This window comes from Falco punctatus (genome assembly GCF_963210335.1).
Source record: "Falco punctatus genome assembly, chromosome: 1".
Classification (NCBI taxonomy): domain Eukaryota; kingdom Metazoa; phylum Chordata; class Aves; order Falconiformes; family Falconidae; genus Falco; species Falco punctatus.
The window spans coordinates 99,365,445-99,379,385 of record NC_137580.1 but is presented as its reverse complement, the minus strand read 5'-3'; the positions used below and the strand labels follow the sequence as shown (position 1 = coordinate 99,379,385).

At 62.7% G+C, this 13,941-nt stretch overlaps 1 protein-coding gene across 2 annotated transcripts; it reads left to right on the top strand.

The window, feature by feature from the left end:
- Positions 1 to 2: 2 nt before the first annotated feature.
- CRYBA4 (crystallin beta A4) lies at positions 3 to 9,530 on the top strand. Of its 2 annotated transcripts, XM_080380631.1 has the most exons (5): positions 3 to 1,032; positions 1,213 to 1,354; positions 1,498 to 1,640; positions 1,813 to 7,120; positions 7,393 to 9,530. In XM_080380631.1, the coding sequence occupies exons 1-4, from the start codon at positions 791 to 793 to the stop codon at positions 1,958 to 1,960; spliced, it is 675 nt and encodes a 224-aa protein (XP_080236757.1). In that variant the 5' UTR covers positions 3 to 790; the 3' UTR covers positions 1,961 to 7,120; positions 7,393 to 9,530. The 2 variants fall into 2 exon arrangements, 1 of the variants encoding a protein (XP_080236757.1); XR_013927083.1 differs by lacking the exons at positions 3 to 1,032; positions 1,213 to 1,354; positions 1,498 to 1,640 and having other exon boundaries at positions 1,968 to 4,148; positions 4,667 to 7,120.
- The last annotated feature ends 4,411 nt before the right edge of the window (positions 9,531 to 13,941 follow it).

The following is a 13,941-nucleotide window of genomic DNA, read 5'->3' as shown; positions in this document are numbered from 1 at the left end:
GTCACATGCATCAGGGAACGGTGGCGGGGGGATTGGAGGGCACCGCTGGCCGTGGCAGCGTGGCGGGGTGCTGCTGCTCAGTGTGGGCGTGCAGCCACATCTGCAGCACTCCTGGCTCGGTGCTGCCCTGGCTGCAGCTCCAGTGCTGGCCCTGCCTGTGCATGGCGAGCACACCTGGGGACCAGCAAGGGGCTGCCTGCACAGGGGCTTTGCCTCGGGGATCTGCCTGCAGGAGGAGGACTCTCCCTGGGCATTAGCAGCCATGGGCAGTGCCACGCACGGGCAGCAGCGTGCTCTCCCCACTGAGGTGCTGTCAGGCTGTCTTGCCAGACACCCGCTGCTCCATGTGGCCCAGAAAGCAGCCCCAGGTGGGCAAGGAGAGCCTCAGCCCCTGCTCTTTGCCTGCTCCAGTATGAAGCAACCCCATCACTGCCTCCCATGCCACCAGCGAAGGGACGTGCGTGGGCTCCTGAGGGCATTTTCATCCAGGCAGAGGCTGGAACGAGCCCCACAGAGCAGGGTCTGGCTACCTGCAGCCTCCTGCCTCCATCTGCCTGACTGTCTGTGCAAAGCATGGCCCAAAGCCTGGTCCCAGGACATGGGGTCCCAGGGAAGGGCCAAGCCCTGGAGCAGGGCTGGTGGGTCTGGCCAGGCTGCAGCGGTGAGGCCAGGCTCGTGGGGGCCAGCAATGTACCAGCTCTGGGGCAGGCTTTAATGGTCCCGTTCCCCTGTGCCCTGGCAGAGCCAGCATGACCCATCGCTGCAGGAAATCCTCCGGTCTCTGGAAGGTATGGGAACCTGGGGAAGACCAGTGATGCAGTCTGAGCCCTGCGAATGCCTGGGCATGGGGCTGCAGCATCTACTTGGGGTCCCTGCCCCCATGAAGCCCACTGACTCCCTCCATCCTCCCCAGATTGTGGTGTGGGATGAGGCTTTCTTCCAGGGCAAGAAGCATGAATTCACCGCTGACTGCTACAGCACCCCAGAGCATGGCTTCAGCACTGTCGGCTCCTGCAAGATCGAGAGCGGCGCGTGAGTGAGGGTCACAGGGTACTGCCACCCCATGGTGCTGTGGGACTCCATGGAGGCAGGGGGGTTGGAGGGTGGAGTTCTCCAGTGCCTTTTGCCACCTGAGCCATGGGGCTGCCTCCTCTGGGCAATGGCTCCATCCCCACAGGGTGCAGGTCTCACCCCCCTTTCCCACCCCGGCAGGTGGGCAGGCTTCGAGCACTGCGGCTTCCAGGGGCAGCAGTTTGTGCTGGAGCGCGGCGAGTACCCATGCTGGGAGGCATGGAGCGGCAGCAACGCCTACCATGTGGAGAGGATGTGCTCCTTCCGCCCCATTGCCTGCGCTGTGAGTGCCCCTGCCCCGGCTCCCCACCGTAGGGCCAGCCCCCGGAGCCCACTGCTGGGCTGGTGCCCAGAACCCACCATCAGCTGCCGGCCAGGGGGCTGGGCATGGCAGCCATGCCAACACCATGCTCCTCTTGGTGGCAGGACCATGGGCGCAGCAGGCTGATGCTCTTCGAGCAAGAGAACTTCCAGGGCAAGCGGGGGGAGCTGAGTGATGACTGCCCCTCGCTGCCTGCCCTGGGCTGGGGCAGTAGCGCCGTGGGCTCCTTCCTTGTCCGTTCCGGCGCGTGAGTACCCTGGGGGCTTGTGCTCTGCCAGGACCCAGCACTGGGGGCACACACCAGAGCTGAGGATGCTCTGGCAGCTGCGGGCACCCTACCTGCTGCCCAGCACCTGCAGTGCAAGGTGCTTCATGGTGCTGCCAGCCCTGAGCCACCGTTGCTCTCTGCTCTGTCACAGGTGGGTCTGCTCGCAGTACCCAGGGTACCGGGGCTTCCAGTACCTCCTCGAGAGTGACAGCCACGCGGGCGAGTACAAGCATGTGCGGGAGTGGGGCTCCCACGCACAGACGGGCCAGGTCCAGTCCATCCGCAGGGTCCAGCAGTGACCGCCGGTGCCAGAGCCACCATGCCGCCAGCCGCATGCCCTGGGCACCGTCTCTCCCGCGGGGCGGCGGTGGCAAAGCTCAATAAAGGCTCAGTTGTCCAAGACGGCACGCTGGCAGTTGGGGAGGGGGTGCTGTGGGAGCGTGTGGCCGGGAGTGGTGCTGTGCCCGAGGGCAGAGTGGAGGCTCTGCAGGGGCAAGGATGGGGTGGGGGAGAACGACTGTCCTTTTCTGCCCCTGCAGCCAGCACAGGCATCCACATGTCCCTGTCACAGGCAGATGAAGCCCCTGCCCAGCTCACATACAGAGCTGCAATGCTGCACAATGGCCTGCCCTTGCCCCCCTGGCCAGCCTCGGAGGAGCTGTGGGGCTGGGGACCAGTGCACGGTGGTCAGGCCCAGTGCAGGGGTGAGGAGGTGGGTCCTGAGCCAGCAACAGCAGCAGCAGTGCAGCCCTTGTACAGCGCTGCACATCCCGCCTGTGAGGACCGTGCCTGTCCTGTCCCTGCACCAGCCTGACTGCCGGCTCAGGGGCTCTGCCAGACCCACACATCCCCACCGCCCCACAGACTCCACCTGCTCTGCCAGTACCAGCTGGGGGCTACGCAGCAGCTGCAGCAAGGCTGAGCAGAACACTGTGTGGCAACTGCTGAGCCTCAGCCTTGCTCGTGAGTTGGAAGGAGCTGCAGGATCCAGCAAGCTGCAGCTACACCCATTCCTGCACCCATGCATGCCCCTGCACTCATGCACAACCATGCACCCACTCCTGCACCCACACCAGCTTGCAGCACCTGCCAGCCTCGCAGCATCTCCCCTGCCTGGGACAAAGCAGGCAGCCCAGGGCAGAGGCAGGCAAGCTCCTCTCTCCAGCGGTGCAGGGGACCAGGCCAAACTGCGTGGTGGCCCTGGAGCAGCGAGGTGGCACCGCAGGCTCGTGGCTCTGTTTGCCCCAGCAGCGCGGCGGGCACGGGCAGGGCCTGCTCCTCCCTGCCTGGACCTGGGCTGTCACTGCAGGAAACCTGGGGCAGCAAGAAGCAGTCGGAGGCTGCCGATAAACCATCTTCTTCAGCTCATGAGAAAGTGGCCATTAACTGAAGCTGAAAATGTGACAGGGAAAAGGCTGGTTTGGCAAAAATCTCTCATTTCAGAAAAGCTCTGGAGAAAAGGTTTGATGTGATGAAAACGTCCCATTCCTGACCTCTGCAGCAGAAGAATCACCATCGGAGACAATGCTGCCCAGGAAGGGTTCTCTCTGCAGGAAATCATAATTAAAAATGCAGAGTAAAAGAAGAAACAAAAAGTTTTGGGATGGGCTGAGTGAAACCCTCCTGCCACCCCAGGGCAAACCCATCTGGGGTCACCAGTCAGCAAGCCCTGGAGCAGTGGAGCTCCCCAGCCCCTCCATGGCCACATCTGGTGGGGACCCCTATCCTGGCCAGCCCCCCCCGCCCCTGCCCAGCCCCAGGCGGGGTGTGGGGTGCGGTTGCGGGGTGCCAGGAGCAGGGCCAGCACACAGCCAGGCATGGCAGGCAGCTGGCGGCTGGACTGGTGGGTCCCCGGGGATCTGGTGAAGCCTGGAGAACAATGCAAGAGCCCAGCAGCTGCAGAGCCCCAGCCCCCCGGCCCCCGGGGTGGGGGTCTGCCCCCCACCGTGTCCCCAGGCTGGGCTGGCCTCTCTGCCATCCTTCCCTCCAGCACGGCCGGATCCTGCACACCGTGTCCCCGGGTGGCCTGCCCAGCGCCCCTGCCCCGTGTCCCCCACCCCTCATCCCTGTGCCACCCCCGTGGGTGTGGGGTGCCCACGCCCCCCCAGATGGCGGTGGGGGTGCGCCCGTGCCAGCACGGCAGGCCGGTGGCTTGGCGTGGGGGACGACGACACGATGGCCTTTGCGGGGGAGCCCGGCTGCAGGGAGGTGGGTGTCCCCGGGTCTGCCGCAGCAGGAGCGGTGGGGGGCGGCGGGAGGGGGGGCAGGTGGCTCGGCCGCATTTCCAGCATTAAAATTTAATGGGAGTTGCAGCATCCTCCTGCGCCGTAGGTAGGGCCCGGCGGGGGCTGCGAGGAGGAGGAGTTTGCATGGCAATCCCTTTCTCAGGGATGCTCTCTGGAAAGCTCCAGCACAAAGGAGCTGCGCGGCGGCCAGGAGCGTGCGGAGCCCGGCGGTCCCCGAGCCCAGCCTTCCCCTGTGGGTCAGGTAAAGCCGCGCTTATCTTTCTCGCTGCTGTTTTCCAGATGGAAGTGCGGCTCCTTTCCGGGCGCTGGTGGGGTTTGGGGGCGTCAGGCGGAGCCCCGGGGGCCGCCCCCCACCTCGGGGCGTGATGCACAGCCAGGAGCAGGGAGAGATGCTGCCCCGGGTCCTGCGGGCATCCCTCCCGGGAGGCTGCGGAGCGGCAGGCGCTGCTGCTCTGGCCGCTCCGTCTCGAAAAAAAAAATTAAAAAAGCGCCACCGCATATATTCTTATTCCCTGATTATAAATAATTCCCCTGCTCAAGATGGGTTGGAGCCACCAGCTTCTCCCGGGGGACACCAGGCTGGGGCAGCCCGGGCCCCACTCCCTTTGTTAGGGGCGATGCTCGCCCTGGGCAGCCCCGGGGGGCCTGGCTCCAGCCGCGCACTGTCTGCATCCCCGGTACCACAGTCAATATTAACTGATGCACCGCTTGTTTGTATATTTTTTTCCTTTTTTTTTTTCTTTTTTTTTTTTTTTCCAGAAACCTCATCAAGAATAGGGCTCGAGACAGGTAAATGGATTCTTGCCTGATTTTCAATGCTCCTGGAAGGAAATGTAGCCAAAAATGCTGGTTTACTTCTTTGTCTTGAAACCACCATTTTCTCCTAAAGCTGGTGATAGGTAGGGGGTTAGAGAAGAGGCTGGGGCCAGCACCCCTCCTCCAGGGCGCTTCAGCACAGCCCTTCCCCCTGCAAAGAGCAAACCTGACAGATGCTATCCGGGCTGCTTTTGGGGAGCCATTTTCTCTCCCTCATTGTCTCACCGCCTTTTGTGTGTGTGAGTACATCCTGCCCCAGGGAGCCAGGAGGAGCCCAGAAATAATCAGGTTTTCAGTTGTTTCTGGGTTTGCAGAGAGCCTTTCTCACCCCCTCCTTCTCCCAGGGCTGCCCAGGCTGCCCAGCCCTGAGAGCTGCAGACAAAGGGAGGCAGCCCCAGAGCCCGGGCTGGCAGCGAGGGTGGGCAGTGCTGAGGACAGGGGCACATTGGCCACCCTGCCAGGAGCTGGGGGATCTGGGGTGCCCAGACGACACCTCTCAGAGATCACCTCTCCGGGCATGGGCAGTAGAGCAGCCAGCACCGCACCGTGCCTGTGGCACAGCGGGAGCACATGGGCACTCGCAGCAGTGGTGTGCCTGCTGTGCATGGGCAGCCTGCCTGCTGCCCTTGCCTCCCTGCTCCTGCCTGCAGCGGAACTCGTGCACCTCTCCTTCCTCCTTGCTCAAAGGTTTTTCTAGCCCCTGTTTAACTCAAGTGCTCCTGGGCGCTCAGCCCCAGGGACAAATCATGTGCCACCAGCCCTGTGTGGCAGCGCAGTTGAGCTCGCAGCTGGTAATCACTGCTTGCCATGCACAAGATTAGTGTTTGGTTATGTGCTGCCCACACAAAATTGTTTTTCTCCCCCACCCTTCTCCTGGGATGTACTTCATTGTTGGGTGAGATAGGCCATCCTGCAGCGGTCACCCCATGCAGACACGTCCCTCCTGCCCCACCATGGGCGCTTCCCGCTCAGATCCAGGCAGGGGAGTCCATTTGCCAGATGCTGGATGGCATCTCTGGTGCCTGCTGCTGCCCAGACCCCACCCAGCTGCCCCACAGCAGCTGGTTTGCAAATGCTGCCTGGACGTGCTGTCCTCATGAGAGGGACTGTCCTGCAGGCAGCGCCTGCAACTTGCGGCAACAATGAACCGTGAGAAGCAACAGCAGCTCCGCAGCTGAACTGCAGAGTCATCTCGGCCCAGTTCCCCCAGGACCAGCCTTGGCTGTTCCACGAGGGCAGGGCTGGAGGAAGGCAGGCAGCACAGGCTGGCTGATGGTGCCAGCCGCGTGTGCCCACATCCCCGTGGCAGTGGCAGTGGCAGAGGCAGAGGCAGAGGCAGAGGCAGGCAGTCCCTGCAGAGCAGGCAGGGACAGTTTGGGGCATTGTCACCATTCTTGGTGTGGTTCTTCCCAGTGCCTCCTACTCTGTTCCTGCTGGTGGGTCTGGCTCCCTCCTGCTCTGCATGGGGACAGGCACAGGAGGGAGAGGTGGTATTTCTTTGGGGACTGGGTGTCCCTGAGCAAGCAGTGGGCAGCTGAGCAGATGCACATAGTGGGGGTGAGCGCAGGTCCCCCATGGGAAGCATGGGCTGGAGCTCCCTCACTTCCAACCTGCCTGCCTCTGCCCCACTGCTGCCTGCAGCAGAACCCAGCACCATCTGCCTGCAAGCTGCAGGAGCTGCTGTGAGCACCTGGGTACCGAGGGGCAGTGCTGGCTTTGGGGGGGCGCTTGTGGAGCAGGGTGTTCATCTAGTGCAGGAGTCAGCTGGGCATTGCCGTGCTGCCCTGAGGCGGTGCCAGGAGAGGGGTGTTAGTTTGCCTGAGCTGGGAGGATGACTGGGCCAGTCCCTGCTCCCCAGGGCAGCCCAGCGTGTGGGAGGGGGAAGCTGTGCAGGGCAGGCTGGGTGCTGGTACAGCATCTCCCCAGCAGAGGTCTTACATCTCTGTCTTGCAGGATCTGGCCCTTCCTTTGCCCCCAGCTTTGGGCAGCACCCAGCCACCCTGTGAGCACCAGGAATGGTGCCAGCAGTGCTGGGGTTCAGAGCAGAGGATCCTGCCTCAGGGATTTAATCCTGCAGGAATGGGGAGCCGCAGGAACGGCAGGGGAGCCAAGGGAGGTTCTGCCTGTGTTCCTGCCTGCCCTGCCCTGCCCGGCCCTCCTGCCAGGCTCCCAGCAGCACGATGCATCCCCCCTTGGCTCGGCTTGGCTCAGCTCAGCTCTGCCCGGGGATGACGGTACCGTGTTGCTCTCCCTTGCTGCGTTGGTTGCTTTCTTTTGCAGCTGCTAATGACTGACCTGAGGTCTGTTCACACACAGTCCCCTGCGCAGCCTCCACGGTGGAGCAACCAGACAGGACGGGGGGACATTGCACGGCACTCACATAGCTGGTGACCACAGGTAGGACCCCCAGGGAGAGGGACACAGGTGGGGCAAGCCCCATGCTCTCCCCACTCCTCATGACCTGGGAGGGCCCTGGGCAGCTGGGAGACAACTTTCCTTCCCAGGGTCCCATCCCCTTGTGGGCTCTCCCCAGGCTCCAGCCAGGTCTGTGGGCTCACACCATCCCCAGGGCCACCTGCACGAGATGATGCATCCCCCATGCATGCCCAGTGGTGGGGAGGGGGTGGCTACCATGCTGCCCAGGGTCTTATAACATCTCTGCTCCCCAGTGCCACCAGCCCCAGGGGCACAGCCCCAGCTCCTGCCTGGTCAGACTGGCCATGCCCGGAGGGGAGCCAGAGCTCAGGGAGCCAGAGCTTGGGGAGCCTCCATCGCTGCCCACACATGGATGCCAGAGCCGGGCCAGCCCCAGCAGAGCAAGCCGGTGCCAGCTGCCATGGGCTGGAGCCATGAGCCTGGCCACTGCAGGGGACATGGCTGAAGAGACGGCGGTGGTGACACCTGAGGACATGGGTTTGCATGTGCGCACATTTTTTCTACAAGGTCCTGAGGTCCCCTTCCCTCCTGCTGCTCCATCCCAGCCGGACCCAGTGCATGGGCCTCCCCATGTGCCCTCCCTGGCAATGGGCAGGGTCTGGGCAAGATGAGACCCATCACCTGCACCGAATGCAATGTAGGAGGAGGGAGAAGGGGATGGGAGTGGAGCTGTGCCAGCTCAAGGAGGCAGGATGGCCAGAGCCCAAAGGGACCCCAGTTCTTCCCACTGATCCTGCCTGTCCTTCTGTCAGCAAAGTCCTGGTGCTTTCTACTCTGGAAGTGCCCTGCGCTGCCAGTGTCATGTCCTGGCAGGATCCTGCCTCTACTCTGCTTTGAGAAAACATCTGGTTTGTAGAGCATGGGGAGGGACATGGGCAGTGCATCCTCCCCCCGGGGCCTCTGCAGGGCCATGTGGGGCTGCCAGTGGCCCCGTAAGCAGGTGTGACCATTGCCTTCCCTCGCAGCCCCCTCCAGCAAGCGTCCCCCGAGCAGGTGGGAAGGCTGGGTGGGCAGTGGGCTGGGGGCTGAGGGCAGACGCAGCCCCCTGAAGTGCACAATGGAAAATTATCCTCATGCGGAATGGAGGGAGCTAGTGCTGCAGCGGGAGGTGACCCAGAGGAACATGGGGCAAAGGGTGCCCTCGGTGCTGGGGCAGGGTTCAGAGCCACTGCTCCTGCCACCCCTCAGCAGTTGGCACTGCTCAGCTGCCTGCTCCTGCAGGCAGCCCCGTGGAGGGGCAGCTTCTGATGGGGAGGGGATAAGCTGTTGGGCACCTTTCTTCTGCTTTGTGTCATGGTTTTCCCTGCTGGACTTCCTCCTCCCTCCACGGGCAGTGGGAGCTTGGTGGAGACCCAGAGCAGCTGTCACTGTCTCTGCAGAAGCTCTGCTCTTGCAGACCTGCCTGTAGCCTTGCCCCTGGCACTCCAGTAACGTTTTCACCCCTTCCCTCTCTGCTTCTGCCGGCTCCTTCTGTGCCCTTACCCCAGAGCCTTGCAATGCTGAGTCACAGTCTGGCACTGCCAGGATTGTCTCCTCTGTGCAGCCCATCTCTCATTTTCACCAGTACCAGGGGTGGGAAACACATGTTGTGTGTGGGCACACGCTGCTTGGGCGTTTTGTACCTCACCAGCATGTATGATAGGGGCAGGTCCCTGCAAAGCATTTAATTCAGAAAGCCTTACATTACTGCAGGCTAAACCCTCCGCTAACACCTTCCCAAATCTCAGTTTGGTGACAAAGCCCAGGAACACCTCTCACTGTCCTGAGCCGGAGCCCTGCTTCGTCCCCAGGAGCCACACAGACCCTACCCTGGTAAAGTGCTCCTCCACCGGCGGGGAGGCTAACCGGGACTGGCTCTGCATGCTGCTGCTGTGCTCCGATATTAACCTACTAACCCTCCGGGACCCTTGCCACCCCCTCTGCCAGGGCTGCCGGGGGCTGCCCAAGCCCCTGGCAAACGGACTAACTCACTAACTGGCTCCAGCGCATGCCCTACTAACCGGCCTTGTCTCACCTCGCACTAACCGCCGACAGCCAGCGCTGTCTTTAAAGGGGAACGGAAAAGCTGGGTAAGTACGTTTATAAGTGCCGGGCGTTGCTGCGTTGGTGACAGGCTGCGCAGGCAGGGCCAGGCAGCATGAGCCCCTACAGCGGGCAGGAGGCGGCTGGCAGCCCCTGCCCCGCGCTGCTGCCCTTGCTGGCATGAGGAGAGGGTTTCTCCCCACACGCTGTGCTCGGGTCTGCCTGTGGAGTCTGTTGCTGACTAGGAGCCTAAAACGGTTTTATCAGCAGAAGCTTTTCAGTTCCTTTTTAAGCCAGTAGATCTCTGTTACTAACACATTCCTGAACTGAATTAAACAAACTAACCGTTGCTGCTTTTCTCTTCATTTCTCTTCCAGTATGTATGTCCTCTAAGTCAGACCGATTGTGCCATGCTTCTGTTACTAACCTGTACTAATTGTTCCTGACTTATTTCTCTATTGCTACTAACAAATACTCTTTGCATTTTAACTCTCGGACACTATTTGCCATGATAAATGAACAGTGGCCTCCTCCTGGACTCTTGGTTATCAGCCTGCAGCAGCCCGAATCTCAGTGCTGCTGAGCATCTTTGTCTCCCATTCGGTGCAATGGGAGGGAAGATACTCAGGCTGGGGAGCTTTGAAAATTTCCCTAATTGGCCTTCTGTTTTCCAGGAAATTTCCTGTGGCTAAATGAGGAAAAGAGGCTGGAACAGAAATAAGACAATGTGGAAAAATGTTAATAGCAACTGGTAATGGCTGTAAAGGTCCAGCAAACCCAGTTTGCAGAAAGATTCAGCCAAAGAGTGATGTTATTGCCATGAGCCCCAGGAGAACCCAAGCTCTGCGCTCTGCTGGGGCCCCAGTTCATCTGTCATGGGGAATGGTTTCATGCTGCTCCCCACATTGGCACATGGGTGCCAGGGTGGCTGCAGGGTGCTCCCGGGCTCCTCTCTTCACTCCCTTTGTCTCTCCACAGTTTTTCTTGTGACTTTGATGCATGTGGAAGCCATTGCCAGCAGCGTGGTCCTGACTAACTGCACGGCACCGAGGGCTGCGTCTAACCGCTGGGTTGGTACTTGCAGGGTCCCCCTGGCTCGGCCACGAGCCCAGTGGGCAGGAGCGGGCAGCGGGTGGTGGAGGGTGGCTCTGCTGCTGGCTGCCTGGCAGGGCCAGGGGGCTGTAAGGCTGTGATGGGGGTGCAGCCTGTGCTTTGCTTTCTGTCCATCTGTTAGTCGGATGAACATCCCCTGCCTCTACAGGGTTTCTGCCAGAGTTAAGGCTTCAGGATCTGGCCCATCTGTATGGGTTTGGCATGCAGGCTAGCGATCTGTGCTGAGACACCCTCAGCATGAAGTGCTGGCTGTACCACTGGGACAGAACCAAGCTCTGTGTGCCAGCAGAGGGTGGTAGCCCTGTGCTGCTGGCTGGGAAGGGGCTGGCTCATGAGGACTCCCAAACCATGGCTGCTGGGGGGACACGGCTGTGGGGTGGCTTGTGGGGGGCTGCCTCAACCAAGGCTCAGGGCAGCTCTGTCTGGGGTGTGTATAGATCCGGACAGCATCCATCTCTGGCTGCTCCCTTTTGGCTTTGGCCTGTGCTCACTAACCCCATGACGAGGACCTTCCCAGATAACCCTTAGGCGCTGGCCCACTTCAGTCTCACCCGACAGCAGCTCTCCTGCCTGCTGTTGGAAGTCAGAGCCAGAGCAGGGTCCCTGGGGCAGCCAGGTTCATCCCGTGATGTTGCCCACCTGCCCTTGGCATCCCTGCTCTGCACTGCCCACAGCCTGGCCCTTCAGCTGGGGGGTCTTGCTGGGCTCTTGCGCTGCCAGGGCTCCCCTTCCTACCCAGCTCCACGGCTGCCAACCTCCACCTTAACCCACTAACCATGTGCCTCCTTTTCCTGGCACGGCTGGGGCCAGGGGGGATTTTTGGGCTGGTGCTCCTGTGTTTAATTGAAAGGGAAGGCAGGGCTCTGCTGTGGGCTGGGGGAAAAGGGAGCAAAAGGACCAGCTGGGTTGGGCACAGAGCAGGCAGGTCTAGGGCTCCTGGACAGGTCAGGAGTGCCACGAACACTGGGCTGGGGTTCCCAGAGCCCACCACCCATTGCAAGGGACTGCCCTCTCTGCCCCCACAGATCCCTCTTTTAGCTCCAGAGCAGCCCCCCAGCCAGCCCTGTGCCCAGTGGGACCTCCCCAGGCAAGTGACCGAGGGGAACAATGGGACCACTAGTCACCCAGATGGCCCAGAGGATGCATTGGGCAAATGCGAGCCGCATAGGTAGCAAGTGCTGCCCACAGCCTCCTCGGTGGGGGCAGACCACCGGTGCCTGCGGGGCGGCTGCTCCCCCCTGCAGATGACCACTTCTGAACAGGGAGGGGCTGGGGGGCAAGAAAGGCTTCATGGAACATCCAGGTTGCTCCTTTGCTCTCCCCCAGCACCTCGGGGTTCCCTGCCCCTACTCCCCGTTTCCCTTGGCTGGGAGAGGAGTCAGTCTGTCTGTCCGTCTGTCCCCCTTTGCTGGTGCCCCCAGGGCTGCCTGAAGAGGGGAGGCAGTAGCACAAGCGGGACATGATATGCAGCTCCCCCTTTACCAGCTGCAGCGATGACAGATGTGAGGCCAGGACACCTCAGCAGCAATGTGGGGTGTAGAGGTCTGGGGGTGATGCCTGGCTCTGGGGACACCATCCTGCCCAGGGCACACCAGCCCAAGATGGCCGGGGCTGCCCCTGCTCTGCAGGACCCCGCTGCCACCTCATGCCCAGCGCGGTGGGCTGAGGACCAGTGTGGGGCAAGGATGCTCTGGGGGAGGGGATCCTGAGCTGCCTCTGTGGTGTGAGTGGAAGTCCTGTGGGTCCCCACAGTCCTGAGGATGTCCCTACTGCCTGTAATGTCTGCTGTGAACATGGCAAGTGTGCAACCACCCCGCAGTCTGGTGTCTTTGTGGGGTGTGGGGGCCTGGGGGAGCCGGGCAAGGATGGTCTGTGGGTGACCCAGCTCCCATGCCATGGGGCACAGCGTGGGGCGCGTGGGGGCCAGGCAGTTCTCGCCACTGCCATGTCAGCACCCTGCACGGCACCCAGGGCCACCCAACGGGGTGTCAGGGCAGGAGGGGGCCGAAATGCCGCGGTCCCTGGGTGCCCGGTGGGAAGAAGGGGCAGGACAGGGCACCGCGGGAGGGTGCAGGAGGGATGTGACACCCCCACCCCCCGGGCACTGTCCTGGAGCCGAGAAGTGACATCACCCAGTGCAGGCAGCGCAGGCAGCAGAGGATGCGGCGGGGGTGGGGGAGGGCGGCCGCAGGCAGCGCGGGGCTGGGGTGAGCGGCAGCTGGGTGCTGCGGGGGCTCGTGCCCAGTGCGGGGACACATCCTGGGGGCGCGGGGGGTGGTCCGTGGCGCAGGGTACTGCCGGCCCGGCCCGTGGGGCACCGGGCACCCGCCGATGCTGGCCTGGCCCGGCCCGGGAGGGTGCGGCAGGTGGAGCTCGTGCTCCAGGAAAGCCCTGCCCGCACCCTGCCCGTGCCCTGACTGCAGCCCTGCCTGCACCCTGCCCACAGCTCTGCCAGTACCCTGCCCGCACCCTGCCTGCACCCTGCCCTGGAAGCCAGTGGCAGAAGCGAGGGCAGAGGGACCGGTCTGGCCCCACACTCCCCATGGCAGCCCCGGCCGGAGATGCGCCATGGATGCCTGGGTGCTGCAGAGCACCCCAAGCCCCCCGGGGAAGGGCTGAATGGCCAGCACCCCAGCCGCCCCGCAGCCACCAGCAGCTCCCGCAGATCTGCGCACAGCTCAGCAAGGTGGGGGGCATGGGAGCGAGGTTGGGGGGTACAAACCCATGTCTGCAGCAACAGCAGCATGAGCAGCAGTGCCAGGGTCTGTGCATGTCCCTGCCTTGTTCCCGGCAGGGGCAGGGTCAGCCCAGACCTCCCCCAAGCAGGCAGGAGCTGGCAGAGGGGCAGCCGCATCCTGCACTGCCCGGAGTAAAGCCCGGGGACACCGCAGTTCTGGAGGAGGCGTTGTGGACGGGGTGGCAGCTCCAGCTCAAGGCACAACGGTCATACAGAGCGGGGATGCTTGCCTGGCCCTCTCCTGGGAGGGAGGCTGGAGACCCATCGGCTGCCGTGGGGAGGGGGCTCAGCTCTGGCCTGTGCCTGGCCATTCCCGGCAGTGGAGGGCAGCAGCCAAACCGCCGTGTTTATTTTCCCCCCTGTAAGCAGCATTTTGACATGTCACAGCAAGTCTCTCAAACACATGTTGACAGAAAATGTGTACGAGCACGAGGGATGTTGTTCATTTGCATCAAATTGCGAAGCGATTCTGTGAAATTGATATGTGGCATTTGTGTGAGTGGCTGCGAGCGGCGCGGGTGCCTCTGCCACCGCAGGCAGGGAGCCAGGGAGGGTCCCTGCGGGCAGGGCTTTGCCGGTGGGACTGTGAAAGCCCTGAGCACCACCGGCTCTCCCCAGTGCCCCCAGAGCTGGCCACGGAGCTGCCGAGGGGCCTGGGAAGGTGGGCAGCATGCCAGCCTGGTGACCAGCACCAGCAGCATCCAGCTGTGCCCGGAGCCTGGGGAGTGCAGGAAGCTGCCGGGGTGGGGGGCAGAGGGGCAGCCTGGCCAGGTGTCCCTGCTCCCAGCTCTCCCCCTTGCCCTTGCTCTCATGCTGCCTGGCTTTGCCTGCGCTGGCACCAGTCACTGGGTGGGTGCACAGAGAGCCCAGGGGGTCCCAGGATGCTCACTGGGGGTGGGTGTTGCTCAGG

Bases quoted from the DNA above. Each gene is read 5' to 3' on its own strand.
- CRYBA4 (XM_080380631.1), top strand. From the start codon at position 791: ATGGGAACCTGGGGAAGACCAGTGATGCAGTCTGAGCCCTGCGAATGC. The intron at 1,033-1,212 runs GTGAGTGAGGGT...CCACCCCGGCAG, and splicing joins TGCAAGATCGAGAGCGGCGC to GTGGGCAGGCTTCGAGCACT. The intron at 1,641-1,812 runs GTGAGTACCCTG...GCTCTGTCACAG, and splicing joins TTCCTTGTCCGTTCCGGCGC to GTGGGTCTGCTCGCAGTACC.